Here is a 17,764-nt window from a genome sequence, read left to right on the forward strand (position 1 = left end):
TGTGGTTTGGTCCCTGAAGAAGCTGAGACCATACCTCTTTGGGACTCACTTCCTAGTTCAAACTGACCACAGACCTCTCAAATGGCTGATGCAAATGAAAGGTGAAAACCCTAAACTGTTGAGGTGGTCCATCTCCCTACAGGGAATGGACTTTATAGTGGAACACAGACCTGGGACTGCCCATGCCAATGCGGATGGCCTTTCCAGGTTCTTCCACTTAGAAAATGAAGACTCTCTTGGGAAAGGTTAGTCTCATCCTCTTTCGTTTGGGGGGGGGGTTGTGTAAGGAAATGCCTCCTTGGCATGGTTGCCCCCTGACTTTTTGCCTTTGCTGATGCTATGTTTACAATTGAAAGTGTGCTGAGGCCTGCTAACCAGGCCCCAGCACCAGTGTTCTTTCCCTAACCTGTACTTTTGTATCCACAATTGGCAGACCCTGGCATCCAGATAAGTCCCTTGTAACTGGTACTTCTAGTACCAAGGGCCCTGATGCCAAGGAAGGTCTCTAAGGGCTGCAGCATGTCTTATGCCACCCTGGAGACCTCTCACTCAGCACAGACACACTGCTTGCCAGCTTGTGTGTGCTAGTGAGGACAAAACGAGTAAGTCGACATGGCACTCCCCTCAGGGTGCCATGCCAGCCTCTCACTGCCTATGCAGTATAGGTAAGCCACCCCTCTAGCAGGCCTTACAGCCCTAAGGCAGGGTGCACTATACCATAGGTGAGGGTACCAGTGCATGAGCATGGTACCCCTACAGTGTCTAAACAAAACCTTAGACATTGTAAGTGCAGGGTAGCCATAAGAGTATATGGTCTGGGAGTTTGTCAAACACGAACTCCACAGCACCATAATGGCTACACTGAAAACTGGGAAGTTTGGTATCAAACTTCTCAGCACAATAAATGCACACTGATGCCAGTGTACATTTTATTGTAAAATACACCACAGAGGGCACCTTAGAGGTGCCCCCTGAAACTTAACCGACTGTCTGTGTAGGCTGACTAGTTCTAGCAGCCTGCCACAAACCGAGACATGTTGCTGGCCCCATGGGGAGAGTGCCTTTGTCACTCTGAGGCCAGTAACAAAGCCTGCACTGGGTGGAGATGCTAACACCTCCCCCAGGCAGGAATTGTCACACCTGGCGGTGAGCCTCAAAGGCTCACCTCCTTTGTGCCAACCCAGCAGGACACTCCAGCTAGTGGAGTTGCCCGCCCCCTCCGGCCAGGCCCCCACTTTTGGCGGCAAGGCCGGAGAAGATAATGAGAAAAACAAGGAGGAGTCACTGGCCAGTCAGGACAGCCCCTAAGGTGTCCTGAGCTGAGGTGACTCTAACTTTTAGAAATCCTCCATCTTGCAGATGGAGGATTCCCCCAATAGGGTTAGGATTGTGACCCCCTCCCCTTGGGAGGAGGCACAAAGAGGGTGTACCCACCCTCAGGGCTAGTAGCCATTGGCTACTAACCCCCCAGACCTAAACACGCCCTTAAATTTAGTATTTAAGGGCTACCCTGAACCCTAGAAAATCAGATTCCTGCAACTACAAGAAGAAGGACTGCCCAGCTGAAAACCCCTGCAGCGGAAGACCAGAAGACGACAACTGCCTTGGCTCCAGAAACTCACCGGCCTGTCTCCTGCCTTCCAAAGATCCTGCTCCAGCGACGCCTTCCGAAGGGACCAGCGACCTCGACATCCTCTGAGGACTGCCCCTGCTTCGAAAAGACAAGAAACTCCCGAGGACAGCGGACCTGCTCCAAGAAAGGCTGCAACTTTGTTTCCAGCAACTTTAAAAAACCCTGCAAGCTCCCCGCAAGAAGCGTGAGACTTGCAACACTGCACCCGGCGACCCCGACTCGGCTGGTGGCGATCCAACACCTCAGGAGGGACCCCAGGACTACTCTGATACTGTGAGTACCAAAACCTGTCCCCCCTGAGCCCCCACAGCGCCGCCTGCAGAGGGAATCCCGAGGCTTCCCCTGACCGCGACTCTTTGAACCTAAAGTCCCGACGCCTGGGAGAGACCCTGCACCCGCAGCCCCCAGGACCTGAAGGACCGGACTTTCACTGGAGAAGTGACCCCCAGGAGTCCCTCTCCCTTGCCCAAGTGGAGGTTTCCCCGAGGAACCCCCCCCTTGCCTGCCTGCAGCGCTGAAGAGATCCCGAGATCTCTCATAGACTAACATTGCGAACCCGACGCTTGTTTCTACACTGCACCCGGCCGCCCCCGCGCCGCTGAGGGTGAAATTTCTGTGTGGACTTGTGTCCCCCCCGGTGTCCTACAAAACCCCCCTGGTCTGCCCTCCGAAGACGCGGGTACTTACCTGCAAGCAGACCGGAACCGGGGCACCCCCTCCTCTCCATTCTAGCCTATGTGTTTTGGGCACCACTTTGAACTCTGCACCTGACCGGCCCTGAGCTGCTGGTGTGGTGACTTTGGGGTTGCTCTGAACCCCCAACGGTGGGCTACCTTGGACCAAGAACTGAACCCTGTAAGTGACTTACTTACCTGGTAAAACTAACAAAAACTTACCTCCCCCAGGAACTGTGAAAATTGCACTGTGTCCACTTTTAAAACAGCTATTTGTGAATAACTTGAAAAGTATACATGCAATTTTGATGATTTGAAGTTCCTAAAGTACTTACCTGCAATACCTTTCGAATGAGATATTACATGTAGAATTTGAACCTGTGGTTCTTAAAATAAACTAAGAAAAGATATTTTTCTATATAAAAACCTATTGGCTGGATTTGTCTCTGAGTGTGTGTACCTCATTTATTGTCTATGTGTATGTACAACAAATGCTTAACACTACTCCTTGGATAAGCCTACTGCTCGACCACACTACCACAAAATAGAGCATTAGTATTATCTATTTTTACCACTATTTTACCTCTAAGGGGAACCCTTGGACTCTGTGCATGCTATTCCTTACTTTGAAATAGCACATACAGAGCCAACTTCCTACACAACCTTAGCGCATGGTGGTTAGATAGATAAATGTCACATAGTAGTCTTTGAGAAGATTATAATAACTATATGTTCGATGGCATCTGTCGCTGTAGATACACATGGTATGCATGAGCTGAGCTCGCCATCTGGTGTTGGGTCGGAGTGTTACAAGTTGTTTTTCTTCGAAGAAGTGTTTTCGAGTCACGGGACCGAGTGACTCCACCTTCTGTGCTCATTGCGCATGGGCGTCGACTCCATCTTCGATTGTTTTCTTTCCGCCATCGGGTTCGGACGTGTTCATGTCGCTCCGAGTTTCGGAACGGAAAGATAGCTGAAGACGGAAGATTTTCGACGGTATCGTTGCGATCCGGTTAGAGATAGACACATACGACGACGCGTTGAACATCGAAGCGCTTCGGTGCCCTTCGGGGTAGATTTCGGCACCCCGTCGGGGCCTAGTCGGCCCGACCGCGTGGAGGACAACGCCGATGGATCGGACCCCGTTTCGATTCTGCCCCGAATGCCACAACAAATATCCTTATACGGACCTGCACTCGGTCTGTAATCTGTGCCTGTCACCCGAGCACAGTGAAGAATCCTGCGAGGCCTGTCGGGCGTTCCGGTCCCGAAAAACTCTGCGCGACCGTCGAGCGAGAAGACTGCAGATGGCGTCCACGCCAAAAGAGCGTCGACAGTTCGAGACAGAAGAAGAACAGGAGGAATCCTTTTCCATCCAGGATTCAGACTCCGACGAGCTACACTCTACAAGAACTGTGAGTAAGACGTCGAGATCAAACCTTAAAAAAGGAAAGAAGGCCCAGGGGACGCCACTGCCAACCGGCCATGGCTCCACCCAAATTCTCGGTGACCAACAATCGGCACCGAAAAAGGCCCATTCAGTGTCGAGATCGTCCGACTTCGGTCGAGACACCGGCACGCAGCCTCCTCGGGACCGAGAGAGTGCTAAACAGAAGCATCGACACCGAGAGTTCGGTGTCGACACCGATCGACGCCGAGACAGTGGCGCCGAAGACCATAGAGGCCAAGAATTTTCGGCACAGAAAAAGAGGAAGGTTACCTCGGAGCCGAAAAAACAATCGACAGGGCTTTCGGAGCCGAAAAAAGCAACATCAGACCCTGTTTCTGGCTCCTATACCGAAGAGCATTCTATGTCTTCTCAAATGAAGAAACATAGATTTGAACAAGAACTGCAATCCACTGACGTGGATCACACGCAAAAGCGTATCTTTATTCAGCAGGGGACTGGGAAGATCAGTACCCTTCCACCTGTCAAACGAAAGAGAACGCTTCAGTTTACTCCTCAGCAAGAAACAACACAAAAGGTAACACCTCCTCCCTCGCCTCCACCTGTAACTCCGGCTTCGCCAACTTACACCCCGTCACATTCGCCAGCTCACACCGCCATGAGCCACGACGACCAAGATCAGGATGCGTGGGACTTGTACGACGCACCAGTGTCTGATAACAGCCCAGACACATACCCAACTAGGCCATCACCACCGGAAGACAGCACAGCCTACTCACAAGTGGTGGCTAGAGCAGCTCTATTCCATAATGTGGAACTACACTCGGAACAAGTAGAGGATGATTTTTTATTTAACACCCTCTCCTCAACCCACAGCTCCTACCAAAGCCTGCCGATGCTCCCAGGCATGCTACGCCATGCAAAGGACATTTTCAAGGAGCCAGTTAAAAGTAGGGCAGTGACGCCTAGGGTGGACAAAAAGTATAAGGCGCCTCCTACGGACCCTGTCTTCATCACCTCTCAGCTGCCACCAGACTCTGTGGTGGTAGGGGCTGCCAGAAAACGGGCAAACTCACACACTTCTGGGGATGCACCTCCCCCAGATAAAGAAAGTAGGAAGTTCGATGCAGCCGGGAAGAGGGTTGCTGTCCAAGCAGCAAACCAGTGGCGCATCGCAAATTCACAAGCGCTGCTAGCGCGATACGACAGAGCCCACTGGGATGAGATGCAGCATCTCATTGAACATCTCCCAAAAGATCTGCAAAAAAGAGCAAAACAGGTTGTTGAGGAGGGTCAAAACATTTCCAACAATCAAATACGCTCCTCCATGGATGCAGCAGACACGGCCGCAAGAACCATTAATACGTCGGTTACCATCCGTAGGCACGCATGGCTCAGAACGTCTGGATTCAAGCCAGAAATTCAGCAGGCAGTGCTTAACATGCCAGTAAACGAGAAACTTCTGTTCGGTCCGGAGGTCGACACAGCTATAGAAAAGCTCAAGAAGGACACTGACACTGCCAAGGCCATGGGCGCACTCTACTCCCCGCAGAGCAGAGGATCTTATAACACCTTCCGCAAAACACCTTTTAGAGGAGGGTTTCGGGGTCAGGCCACACAAGCTAGCACCTCACAGTCCGCACCGCCCACCTACCAGGGACAGTACAGGGGAGGTTTTCGGGGCCAGTATAGAGGGGGGCAATTTCCTAGGAATAGAGGAAGATTTCAAAGCCCCAAAACCACTACCAACAAGCAGTGACTCACACGTCACTCACCCCTCCCACACAACACCAGTGGGGGGGAGGATACATCAATATTACGAAGCATGGGACAAGATAACTACAGATACATGGGTCCTAGCAATTATCCAACATGGTTATTGCATAGAATTCATGCAATTCCCTCCAGACATACCACCAAAATCACAAAATTTATCAAAATACCATTCACAACTTCTAGAGATAGAAGTTCAAGCACTACTGCAAAAAAATGCAATAGAATTAGTACCAAGCACACAAATAAACACAGGAGTTTATTCACTGTACTTCTTGATACCAAAAAAGGACGAAACACTGAGACCAATTCTAGACCTCAGGGTAGTAAACACATTCATCAAATCAGACCACTTTCACATGGTCACACTACAAGAAGTGTTGCCATTGCTCAGAAAACACGACTACATGACAACCCTAGACCTCAAGGACGCATATTTCCATATACCAATCCATCAATCACACAGGAAATATCTAAGGTTTGTATTCAAAGGAATACATTACCAATTCAAAGTATTGCCTTTTGGTTTAACAACCGCTCCAAGAGTATTCACAAAGTGCCTAGCAGTAGTCGCTGCACACATCAGAAGGCAGCAAATACATGTGTTCCCGTATCTAGACGACTGGCTAATCAAAACCAGTTCGCTCACACAATGCTCAAACCACACAAATCAAGTCATACAAACCCTCTACAATTTAGGGTTCACCGTCAACTTTGCAAAATCAAACATTCTGCCAAGCAAAGTACAGCAATATCTAGGAGCCATAATAGACACGACAAAAGGAGTAGCAACGCCAACTCCACAAAGGATCCACAATTTCAACAGGGTCATTCAACACATGTCTCCAAACAAAACAATACAAGCAAGAACAATACTACAGCTCCTAGGCATGATGTCCTCATGCATAGCCATTGTCCCAAACGCAAGACTGCACATGAGGCCCTTACAACAGTGCCTAGCCTCACAGTGGTCTCAAGCACAGGGTCACCTTCTAGATCTGGTGTTGCTAGACCGCCAAACTTACCTATCGCTTCTATGGTGGAACAGTATAAATTTAAACATAGGGCGGCCTTTCCAAGACCCAGTGCCACAGTACGTAATAACAACAGATGCTTCCATGACAGGGTGGGGAGCACATCTCAATCAACACAACATAAGAGGACAATGGAACATACATCAAACAAAACTGCATATAAATCATCTAGAATTATTAGCAGTTTTTCAAGCACTAAAAGCTTTCCAACCAATCATAACCCACAAATACATCCTTGTCAAAACAGACAACATGACAACGATGTATTATCTAAACAAACAAGGAGGAACACATTCAACGCAGTTAAGCTTGTTAGCTCAAAAAATATGGAAGTGGGCAATCCACCATCAAATTGGTCTAATAGCACAGTTTATTCCGGGGATCCAGAATCAGCTGGCAGACAATCTCTCTCGAGATCACCAGCAAGTCCACGAATGGGAAATCCACCCACAAATTCTGAACACCTACTTCACACTCTGGGGAACACCACAAATAGACTTATTTGCAACAAAAGAGAACGCAAAATGCCAAAACTTCGCGTCCAGATACCCACACAAGCAATCCCAAGGCAATGCCCTATGGATGAACTGGTCAGGAATATTTGCTTACGCTTTTCCTCCTCTCCCTCTCCTTCCTTACCTAGTAAACAAATTGAGTCAAAACAAACTCAAACTCATTTTAATAGCACCAACGTGGGCAAGACAACCCTGGTACACAACACTGCTAGATCTGTCTGTAGTACCACACATCAAACTGCCCAACAAACCAGATCTGTTAACGCAACACAACCAACAGATCAGACACCCGGACCCAGCATCGCTGAATCTAGCAATCTGGCTCCTGAAATCCTAGAATTCGGACACTTACAACTTAGCCAAGAGTGTATGGAAGTCATAAAGCAGGCCAGAAGGCCATCCACTAGACACTGCTACGCAAGTAAGTGGAAAAGATTTGTTTGGTACTGCCATCATAATCAGATACAACCACTAGAGGCAACTCCAAAACATATAGTAAATTACTTGCTCAATTTACAAAAAGCAAAGCTAGCCTTCTCTTCTATTAAAATACACCTTGCAGCAATATCTGCATACCTGCAAACTACATATTCAACTTCCTTGTATAGGATACCAGTTATCAAAGCATTCATAGAAGGGCTTAAAAGAATTATACCACCAAGAACACCACCTGTTCCTTCATGGAACCTAAACGTGGTTCTAACAAGACTCATGGGCCCACCCTTCGAACCCATGCACTCTTGCGGAATACAATTCCTCACCTGGAAAGTTGCCTTTCTCATCGCCATTACATCTCTAAGAAGAGTAAGTGAAATTCAAGCGTTCACAACACAAGAGCCTTTTATACAAATACATAAAAATAAGGTCGTCCTACGACCTAATCCAAAATTTTTACCAAAAGTTATTTCTCCATTCCATCTAAATCAAACGGTAGAATTACCAGTATTCTTCCCACAGCCAGATTCTGTGGCTGAAAGAGCACTACATACATTAGATGTCAAAAGAGCATTAATGTACTACATTGACAGAACGAAGAACATCAGAAAAACTAAACAGCTATTTATTGCATTCCAAAAACCTCATGCAGGTAACCCAATATCAAAACAAGGTATAGCCAGATGGATAGTTAAATGCATCCAAATCTGCTACCTTAAAGCAAAAAGACAACTGCCCATTACTCCCAGGGCACATTCAACAAGGAAAAAAGGTGCTTCAATGGCCTTTTTAGGAAACATCCCAATGCAAGAAATATGTAAGGCAGCCACTTGGTCTACGCCTCACACATTCACCAAACACTACTGTATAGATGTGCTATCCGCACAACAAGCTACAGTAGGTCAAGCTGTATTAAGAACTCTATTTCAGACAACTTCTACTCCTACAGGCTAAACCACCGCTTATGGGGAACTAACTGCTTACTAGTCTATGCATACCATGTGTATCTACAGCGACAGATGCCATCGAACTGAAAATGTCACTTACCCAGTGTACATCTGTTCGTGGCATCAGTCGCTGAGATTCACATGGACCCACCCACCTCCCCGGAAGCCTGTAGCAGTTCAGAAGTTACCTTCAATTTTGTACATTTGTATATATATTACTTAATCCTTTAATAGGTACATACTTACATTTTTCATTGCGCGGGCACTATTACTATAGTACAACTCCTACCTCACCCTCTGCGGGGAAAACAATCGAAGATGGAGTCGACGCCCATGCGCAATGAGCACAGAAGGTGGAGTCACTCGGTCCCGTGACTCGAAAACACTTCTTCGAAGAAAAACAACTTGTAACACTCCGACCCAACACCAGATGGCGAGCTCAGCTCATGCATACCATGTGAATCTCAGCGACTGATGCCACGAACAGATGTACACTGGGTAAGTGACATTTTCAATTCATAGTATACATTATGCGTTCACATACATTTATATACATTTTTAAACATATTTATAAACAACTTTATAAGTATGGTATTAAATTACATAAATGCAAAAAAATAAATAATAGAGCATGATCACAGCTTACCTTAAGAATAGGCTCACCTTTCTGAAATAACTGGTGTAGCACTGCTTGTCCTACTGGCGAATCGGCGCAGTGTGCTGACTCCAAGCCGTAGGGCTGTGTGAAGGAATGCATAGTCTTCCATGTTCCAGACCAGCACATCTTATCCAATGATATATCTGTGAAAAAAGAAGTTGAGGTTGACACTGCCCTCGTCTTGTCTTACCCTAAGCTTAATTAGAGGAGAGCCCTATTGATGAGCTCATTAGAGGAAGCCTTGTTGTCAAACTTTAATGCAAGAAGTACTCTGATTAGAGAGATTCATTTGTATGCCAAAAGTTAGATCCCCATGTTGGGCAATTCTTTAAGGAACCCCCCTGCGCTTACTTTTCAAAGATTCACTTCGTAGTTACACCTACATGACTACGCGGGCTCTCCGGATGTAGTCTGTCATATGGAGAGTCTGGGATTATCATGCTATGAAATAGTCCCCGATGAAGCTGTGAATGCATAACCGTGCCCCAGGCACCTGCGTGAGTTTGGCATATGCCCTGTGTGCGTTTGGCGGGCACGCAGTTGCCCTGCTTCTGTGCATACAGGGAAAGTGAGTGATTGATCCTTTTAATACAGTTTTATAAGGCCCAATTTTAGACATTGACAGGTTACGTGTCTTTGTGCCTGGCTGCAGTCCCTGAGGTGATATATTATTGATCAAAGAATGATTGACTTGATGAAGTTGACTTTTTCCATCCTTGACACAGTGGCTGGATCTTCCAGTACTGATTCACTCTTGGTGCTGTGAGCACCTCTGGATCGGAAAAGTAAATTTGAATCAGAAGGTATCTCAACAGTGTGAAGGGACGGCATAATAGGGGTTTATCCACGACTCACTGCAGTGAAAATATTGGGGTAGGGTGTAGCAAAAGCAGGAGTGGCCTTTTTAATGTGTTTAGTGATTAATGTATAGCCAAGGCCAGTTTAAGCATTAATATTGTGCAAAAGTTACTTTATGTGTCTGTTGTTAAAAATAGATCCTTGTTTTTCCAACAATCAATTGAATTCCTGAACTGTTCTTTATCACCTGGTGGAGCAAAGCCGGGAGGTGCGTTGTGGGCTGCTTAGATTTCATGTGGGCTTATAGCTGTGATGTGCTTGGGTTTCAGGTTGTGTCCCAGAGAGCCCTCATGCAAGTCCATTCAAAGCCTTCTCTCCCCAGCAACCAAAGTTTTTCAAGCCTTTATTGCCTGTGAAAGAAGAGCACAAGAAGAAGATCCCTATTGAAACTCAACCTCTGCTAAGTCAAGAGGTAAGACCTTGTGTTTTTTTCAAATGTCAACAGAACTGCACAAGCGGTTCTGTTTTAAGCACAGGGCCACTTTGATGGCCCTATCCTGTCAGTTTCAGAAATTGCTCAGTCCAGTTGTGACACTAACAGACCCAAAATGTGTTCTGAGCAGATTAACAGTTTACTATCGTACTTTTTCCGTATGTGTAGAGGTTTTAATGTCACATGCAGTAAAAATCCCAAGGCTAGCACGCAAGTCACTTTTTCCTTTTATCAATGATAATAGAATTGTCTTTTTTAGGTGATGTTACTGATATGTTTGAGGCTACTTCTGTTTGTCAGTTGCGTGTATTGTTTTTGTCTTAAGTAGATCGTTTTTTTCAGGTGGCTGGCTTGTTCTTTCTGTAAATGATGGAGATTCACACAGATATGAGCACTCTGGTTGGTTCGCTTCTCTTGTGTGAGAGCAGCAACGGTGCCTCTAATTGGGGGCCACCCTAAAAGATTAATAGCTTCTCCGCTTAACATCCTGTAGGAAAAGAGCACTTTTCCAGGGTAGTGGTGCAGGAAAATCTGTAAACTGCAAGAGGACATGGGAAAAAAGGCAGAGGCCGACTCAGCAAACACGAGATGGTGGCCACAGTTAGGTTTGAATATATAAATCATCCCCTTTGTAGAATGTCTCCTATGTCGAAAACCCTTCTCTCCTTTAAATATGAATCCTAAGATGTTTTTTCCCAGATATTAAATTCTACAAAATATTCTAAAACAAGATTAAGATGGGCACAGACCGCCGTACTTTCAATCCGTGTATCAGGAATGGCTGCTGTCACAATGTTGGTTGTTGAGATGTGAAAGCATGGCTGTCAGCTCTGCAGTATGTTAGTGCACTGTAACATTTTGGTGTGTGGGCAAATGCTTTGTGTATGTGTGAGAGATACTCCTGGAACAAGGAGGGACAAGTCAAGTCTTTGAAGGCTGCCTAGAGGCAGACTCGGTACCTGATCCCACATAGTTGACCTTTGCCTCTCTCTACACATACTGCTGCTCTTGTGGGACACAGGGAGCAAGAAGGGGTGGAAGCGGAGTGACAGACACCGTGCCCGTTATACAGGGTGTTGTCCTATGATGGGCCTCTTGCTTCCCCTTTGGTCATGGTGTCTAGTCGGATGTTTGTGTCATGCCTGCTGCAATGAGCACAACTCTTGAGATAATCTGGAAAGGGATGTTAGATGCAGATTGGAAGGGATGTTACCTGTATAGGGTGTCTTCTGATGAAATGGTAGAAAGGGGTGGTGGGGATAACTGGGTTCTGTCATCACCTTACTCTGATGTTTCTTTTAATAAAGCTAACAACAAGCTTGAGAACAGTTGCCAACTGTGTACAGTTTGCACTAGAACAATTTCACAAGGTACCACAGAAGAAAATATATTTAGCATGAGCCTGTTCATTAGAGTATGTGTTGAAATTGATGACTGCACATTTTGTAGAAATTCAAAATAAAAAAAAAGTTGTTTCAAAAATGTCCTTTAGTCTCCCATTCAATTTCCTTTGGATAACAAGTCAAATCTCCAGTTGCTCATATAAAAACCATGATACCCTTATATTCTTTGAGATCCTAGTATCAAAGGCCAAGTGAATGGCAGGGTTTAGATTTTACTCTTGTCTTCTATTGAAAGATAAGCACTTGTTGCAGGTCGCTAATGGATGATTTTTTTGACTTCTTGCCTTACTGAATTTGCTTTGTTTTCTTCAACTTCTCTGCATAGAAGCAGCTTCCTGGTATGCTTTGTGGTTCCAGATGTCCATATGATCAGTTTGCCTGACATATAGCCTGTAAATTGCCAGGCTTCTGTGCTCCTCACTTAAATCATTCACCAGTCCCTCATGCCCTTGCAGCTGTGGGTGAGACAAGAAAGGAAGGGTCAAGTGGATTTGCATCCCTCATCCTCCAGTTTTCCTTCCTGTGTTAAGGTGCCATACTGAAGAGATACATAGATGCCTCCTACGTCATTTGTCCACATCCAGTTAGAAGTAAGTGTTCAGTGTGCGCAGTCAACAGTTGCCTCCCAGAGGATATTGGGGTAGATACTCCCATCTTTAGGAGTGTTCTACTTCACCTGTTAGGCATGTTGGCTAGCTCGGGAGGAGTGTTGAGGGCCTTGGGGGTAGATGGCAGCGGTGAGCCACTGGGAAATTCCCTATAGGAACACCTTAATGGCTCTCCTTTCTCAGTGGCTCTTCTCATGTGCCTTCTAGAAAGGAGTGAAACCTCAGAGCAAGGAGCCTGTACACAAACGTCTGAGTCTGTATCTTAGAGTCAAGCTAAGGACATGTTTGTGGCCTGCTTCAAATCTCTATGCCTTGCTCCTGTGCAAGAGTTCTGAGGAAGCATACCTCTCTCCAGGATCCTCTGGCCTTAGGTCAGTAGATTCTGTAACAGAGACCTTCCCAAGATTTCTTCATATGCCAGAGCACCCTTCCCTAGCCTTAGACTATTTCGAATATTTGAAGGCTCAGATTTTTACTTCTTTAGATTGTGGTTTCTCAATCTTTCCAGTTGCCTCCTCGTCTCAACAATTGAAAACCTGTGACTGCATCATTGTGTTACCCAATTCTGTGGCCCCAGCACTGCTTATGGAGACAGTTCACAATTCGACACCCCATCACTTGGAAGCTAGGCTTAAATGGTGTCAGACCTCCCCAAAATTCTCCTTGTTGTGTTCACCTATCGCCCTCTGAAACAAACCTATCAGAAAATTACAAGGGTGATCTTAGCTTCCCAAACAACAGCTTCTGTTAAGGTTGTAAACCTTGAACACTAACAATGTGAATATTGACAAGGTTTTCGTAGTGTTGTCTTTGAAGCAAGCCTTGCAAGATGTTTTTTGGCCTTAAGCCCTCTGCTTTGATATTTCCAGCTTCATTGTCTCTCCGTTTTGTTGCCAATACCCCAGATGATTACTTTATCAGGTTTTGTCCACTTTATTCTGACAACTGAACGTTTCAGAACCAGTCAGTCATTGTAGCTTATGCATGGGAAACAAAATCCTACTCCTGTTACTATTCATACTTTTGCCTTGTATTATTGTTAGAGTGAACCTGAAATATGATTCCCAGGCCCAGAAGTTGTTCTTATGCTTGAGAAGTGTCTAACAGATGAGTGCTGAAAAACACCTTACAGATAAATAACATTAAATTAGTTTATTTTCAGTATTAAGAGACACTAACCGGGACTGACAGTGACTGCAGTTTTCAGAAAAGGATGGATAATATTATGTTATACTACGCTATGCTATCAGTGTTTTAATAGCACACTAGTCACCTGTGAGGATAGCGAGGCACTCAGTAGAAGGTATATAAGGCCAGCCAGCCCTGGGGGCTTACTCGTAGAGCTAGGTCTTCAGCTTCCTGCACTAGTCTAGAAGAGAGAAGGCAGCTCTGGTGTGTTGTGGGAGGTCATTCAAGGCTATAGGGGCCAGGCAGAAAAAGGCATGCCCCTGCCCCTACCTCTGCTTTTGTGTATGTGTGGGGTCTGTGCCAGTCACAGACCGGCAGAGCGAAGGTCGCTAGAAGGTTGGTGGAAGTGAATATGGCTGCTCAGGTTGGCAGGGCCAGTGTTTTGGAGAGCTGTGTATGCGTGGGTGAGATTAAAGTATGAGCGCTTGTGCATCGGGAGCCAGTGGAGTTTCCTGAGGTGAGATGTGATGTAAACTCGGCGGGGGAGGTTGAGGACTAGTCTGTCCGCTGTGTTCTTGACCATCTGCAGTCTTCTTGTAAGCAGGTTGGTAATCCCTGCGTACATGGTGTTTCAGTAGTCTAATATGCTGGTAATAAAGGCTTTGGGTAATTGTTTACCTAGTGTTGTCTGGTATTCACTTGAATATTTTCGTCTGCATTCTTCGCATGTTGAAGCAGGCCTATACCACTTGGGCGATCGTGTCCACTTTGTGTCTATGATTTTTCTGAGGTTTGTCCCTTGCAAGGAGGACTCTGGGGGTGGGTCCAAGGTCTGAGGGCAACCAGGTGAAGTCCCCTCGTTAGGTGTTCTTCCCAAAGACTACCACTTCAGTCCCGTCCAAGTTTACTTTGAGGCAATTGGATTTTATCTAGGTGCCTACTTAAGCCATGCATGTGGTTAACTTGGTGGTGTGTGTTTTGTCCTAGAGGGACAGTATCAGTTGTGCATCATCGGCATAAATAAGGATGTTAATGTTATGAGTTTATATGACGTTGGCCAGTGGGATCATGTAGATGTTGAAGAGTGTAGGGCTGAGCGAGGAGCCGTGCTGGACTATGCAAATTTGATCTTGTGCATCAGAAACATGTAGGTATCTTGACAGCTTGGTGAGGAAGGAGCAGATCTATTTGAGGGCGAGTCCTTGGATGCCTGATTTGTGGAGCTGTTGGATTAGAATGGGGTGGGAGATGGTGTAGAAGGCTGCTGATAGGCCTAGGAGGATGAGGAGTATGTATTCCCTTTGTCGAGGATTATCTGGATCCATTCTATTTTGAATGTAGCCCGCTGGCTACAGATTTCGGACTGCGTTTCCAACAGGATGTCTGCTTGTGATAATACAGAATTTGCATAGTGCAGTGAATCTAGCTTTTCTTAATGGAATCTTCATATTTGGAAAATCCCCAGCTGATTGAAGGGGATTCAAGAAACTCATGGTGTCAGTGGGAGACCTGCCCGATGGTGCTTGGATATGATGACACTGCCCACTTTGGCACTTCCAGTTTTGCACCATAAATAGGTTTTTTTTCAGTTCTGCAGGTATTGTGAGTTAGGGAACTCTGTGGTTTCAATCTACCTTTTCAAGGGCTCTCGTTAATATACAATATACACAATAGCCTGCTGATAACATTAACAATAATGTTGACACTTTGGGAGGTGCAGCTGTATTATGTAATTGATTAACACTTAAAACATTGCATGTGATACACACGCTGTTATTTCCTTAACGTCTGATGCATGAATGTAATACATTTCTATTCCTAATAATTGGAAAACTGTTGTACCTCTTACAGAAAAAAAACATTTGTGGCCGAAAGGACTGGGTGATGAAGTCGAAGGGAATTGACTCATGTACGAGAGATGTTTTCCTGGACTCTTCTGGGTGGCTCGATGCCCCTTCCATACATCCCTTTTCTCCTTTGGATTTTAGGCAAACTATCTTCGATTCAGTAGGACCCAGGCCTTCCTGTTCTTTAGACTGACATCTCAGTCAGTCGTTGCTGGGGAACTGCCTCCAGGATCTATAAGAAGTGGTCTTTCTACTGTAGCAAACGATAAACAGAAAGTAAAAGGATGTAAAGTGCTGCACAATGCTGTTCTTGCAGATACTTCAGAAGGATTCACTGGCGATCATCACTATAAAGCTGTGATGACGAATCTGATGCGCTTTTAAACTGATGCATACCTACATTTAGAAAAAAAGACTATAAAACTGTTTAGAACATTGGTTGATAGTTTCCATAATCCAGTCTTCCATCACTTTTGCTAGCCAGGTTGGAATCTAAATTCCGCAATGATGGTACCATTTTATCAATCTGATAAAATTGTGCCTCTCTGAGACGTCCACGCAAAATGATTATGGATATTAAAAACAGGGCTGAGAGATTTTTGTGAAAGATACACTGCTTGAAACAACAGGACTCATCCACTTGCTGCACCAGCTGAAAATCCATCTTCAGCACTGGATGCAATGGCAGTGGCATAAGCAGTTCTCGGAAGGCTCACACTACGTTTGACTTAAGTCACCTAATGACTTAAGGACCTAATTTCAAATCCATCTTGTTCTAATGACTCATTTGGGTGACTGGCAATCTTGCAATGAGTATGGTGCAACACACATTCTGTCTGAGAATCTTATGTATAGCTATTTTAGGGCAAGATGCCAGTTGCATTGTTAACTCCTTGGAACATTCCCTGAATAAAAGTGAATCTCAGAACACTCATTGTGAGTTATCATCTTGCTTATTTCTCTTTTGAAGAGCTATCAAGATGTAAGACATTTTAGTACTGAATTGTATTGCACTGTGGAGTATAGAGGAGGTGTTTATCTTTCCTGACTTAGCGGTGCCAAAGTTTTTCCAAAATGAGAGTCTTCCATTTGTGCCCTTTTCTACCTTTTGTGGTTGGTTTCAAGTAGTTGATTCCGGTATCATGAGGCAGAACTGTTTACAAAAACATCAATCTCCAAGCTCAACCTCTGGATGTCTTTACTAGGCATGGCTGCCTTGTTGTAGCCCAGCACTTTTTGAAATTAAGGGAAATAGTCAGGCGAAGTGCTCAGTCATTCGGTAAGTTACTATGCTTTGGCTGCTTCAGTGCACAGAATATTCCATTGAGTGTCCTCTGCTTGTGCCGTTAAATCTGCAACACTAGTATAAAAGATGATTTGTCCATCAGTGCAGGCAGTGCCACGAGCCTGTGTAGTTCGCTGACACTCTTTGTCCAGCTGTCAGGCTCTTTGCCCTTTCTAGCACTTGTGATTTCTTAAATGCAAGTTTTCAGTTTCTCTGATCTGATATTAGGCCAGAGAAATGTTTTCATGTTTTAAGTGGCTTTAAACAAAATTCCCCCATGAAGGAATCAGCATCTTTGCACTATGTCCATGGGTAGCTATTGCAGTGTACTCTGCAAAGCACAGGAATCACTTTAGGAAGTTGTGTAATTAAGATAGTGTAGGCCCTAAGTTTATCTGCTCCTATATTTTAATTCTTTACGGTTCATCAGTCCAGGTGCAAGTTCACTTACACATCTAACCACTTCCATTGGCTCCACAGAGCAACAGCAGACACATACGAAGTCTTTTAGGCTGACAGTGCCAATAGAAGTGTAGTTTGGTTGCTGTCACTACCAAGTGTTCTTAGTTCCCTGGTAAACCTCTCCTGGGGCTCCTTTCGACGACCCCCCAACTGCTCTTGGACTGACAGTAGTTTTTAGAAACAAGAGAGAAAGGACATGGTCCCCATTTCATGTACCTCCCTTTTGTAAATCACAAACTTGTGATCTGATAGTGTTGCTCTGAGAAACACAAACATTGCTGATTAAAGGAATTTAGAATTCTGTTTGCAACACGCTGTCAACATTTAAGGAACGTGTAACTTCTAAAGGTGCTAAGAAATTACACTAGCCCGTGAAAGGCTAATCCAAAACTTTCTTTTAGATTTTTTTCCACTGTACCACTGTATTTTTCACCTTGGAAAGTACTGGATTTAAAGTTTAACTTTTATCAATTTTATATTCCCCCGGTCCTTTCTCCAAATGTGGCACATTTCAGGTTTACATGCCCTTCTGGTTGGTTGTTCACTACAATTTCACTAGGTTTACAACTCTGTAGTTGCAGTTCATCTATGCAAAACATTGAGCAGATTAGCTGCTGTCTGAACGAGTAGCATATTAAATGCAATTGAGAACAGCAGATACTG

The 17,764-nt window shown here is 45.2% G+C and overlaps 1 protein-coding gene across 3 annotated transcripts in view; it reads left to right on the top strand.

Moving 5' to 3' along the window:
* The window catches only part of KIF13A (kinesin family member 13A), a 733,240-nt gene that overhangs the window by 656,371 nt on the left and 59,105 nt on the right, over positions 1 to 17,764 (top strand). For all 3 annotated transcript variants that reach the window (XM_069218350.1, XM_069218331.1, XM_069218342.1), the window contains one exon: positions 10,205 to 10,347. In XM_069218350.1, coding sequence (XP_069074451.1) covers positions 10,205 to 10,347 — 143 coding nt within the window. The remainder of the gene's footprint in view (positions 1 to 10,204; positions 10,348 to 17,764) is intronic.

The sequence above is a fragment of the Pleurodeles waltl genome, chromosome 2_1 (assembly GCF_031143425.1).
Source record: "Pleurodeles waltl isolate 20211129_DDA chromosome 2_1, aPleWal1.hap1.20221129, whole genome shotgun sequence".
NCBI lineage: Eukaryota > Metazoa > Chordata > Amphibia > Caudata > Salamandridae > Pleurodeles > Pleurodeles waltl.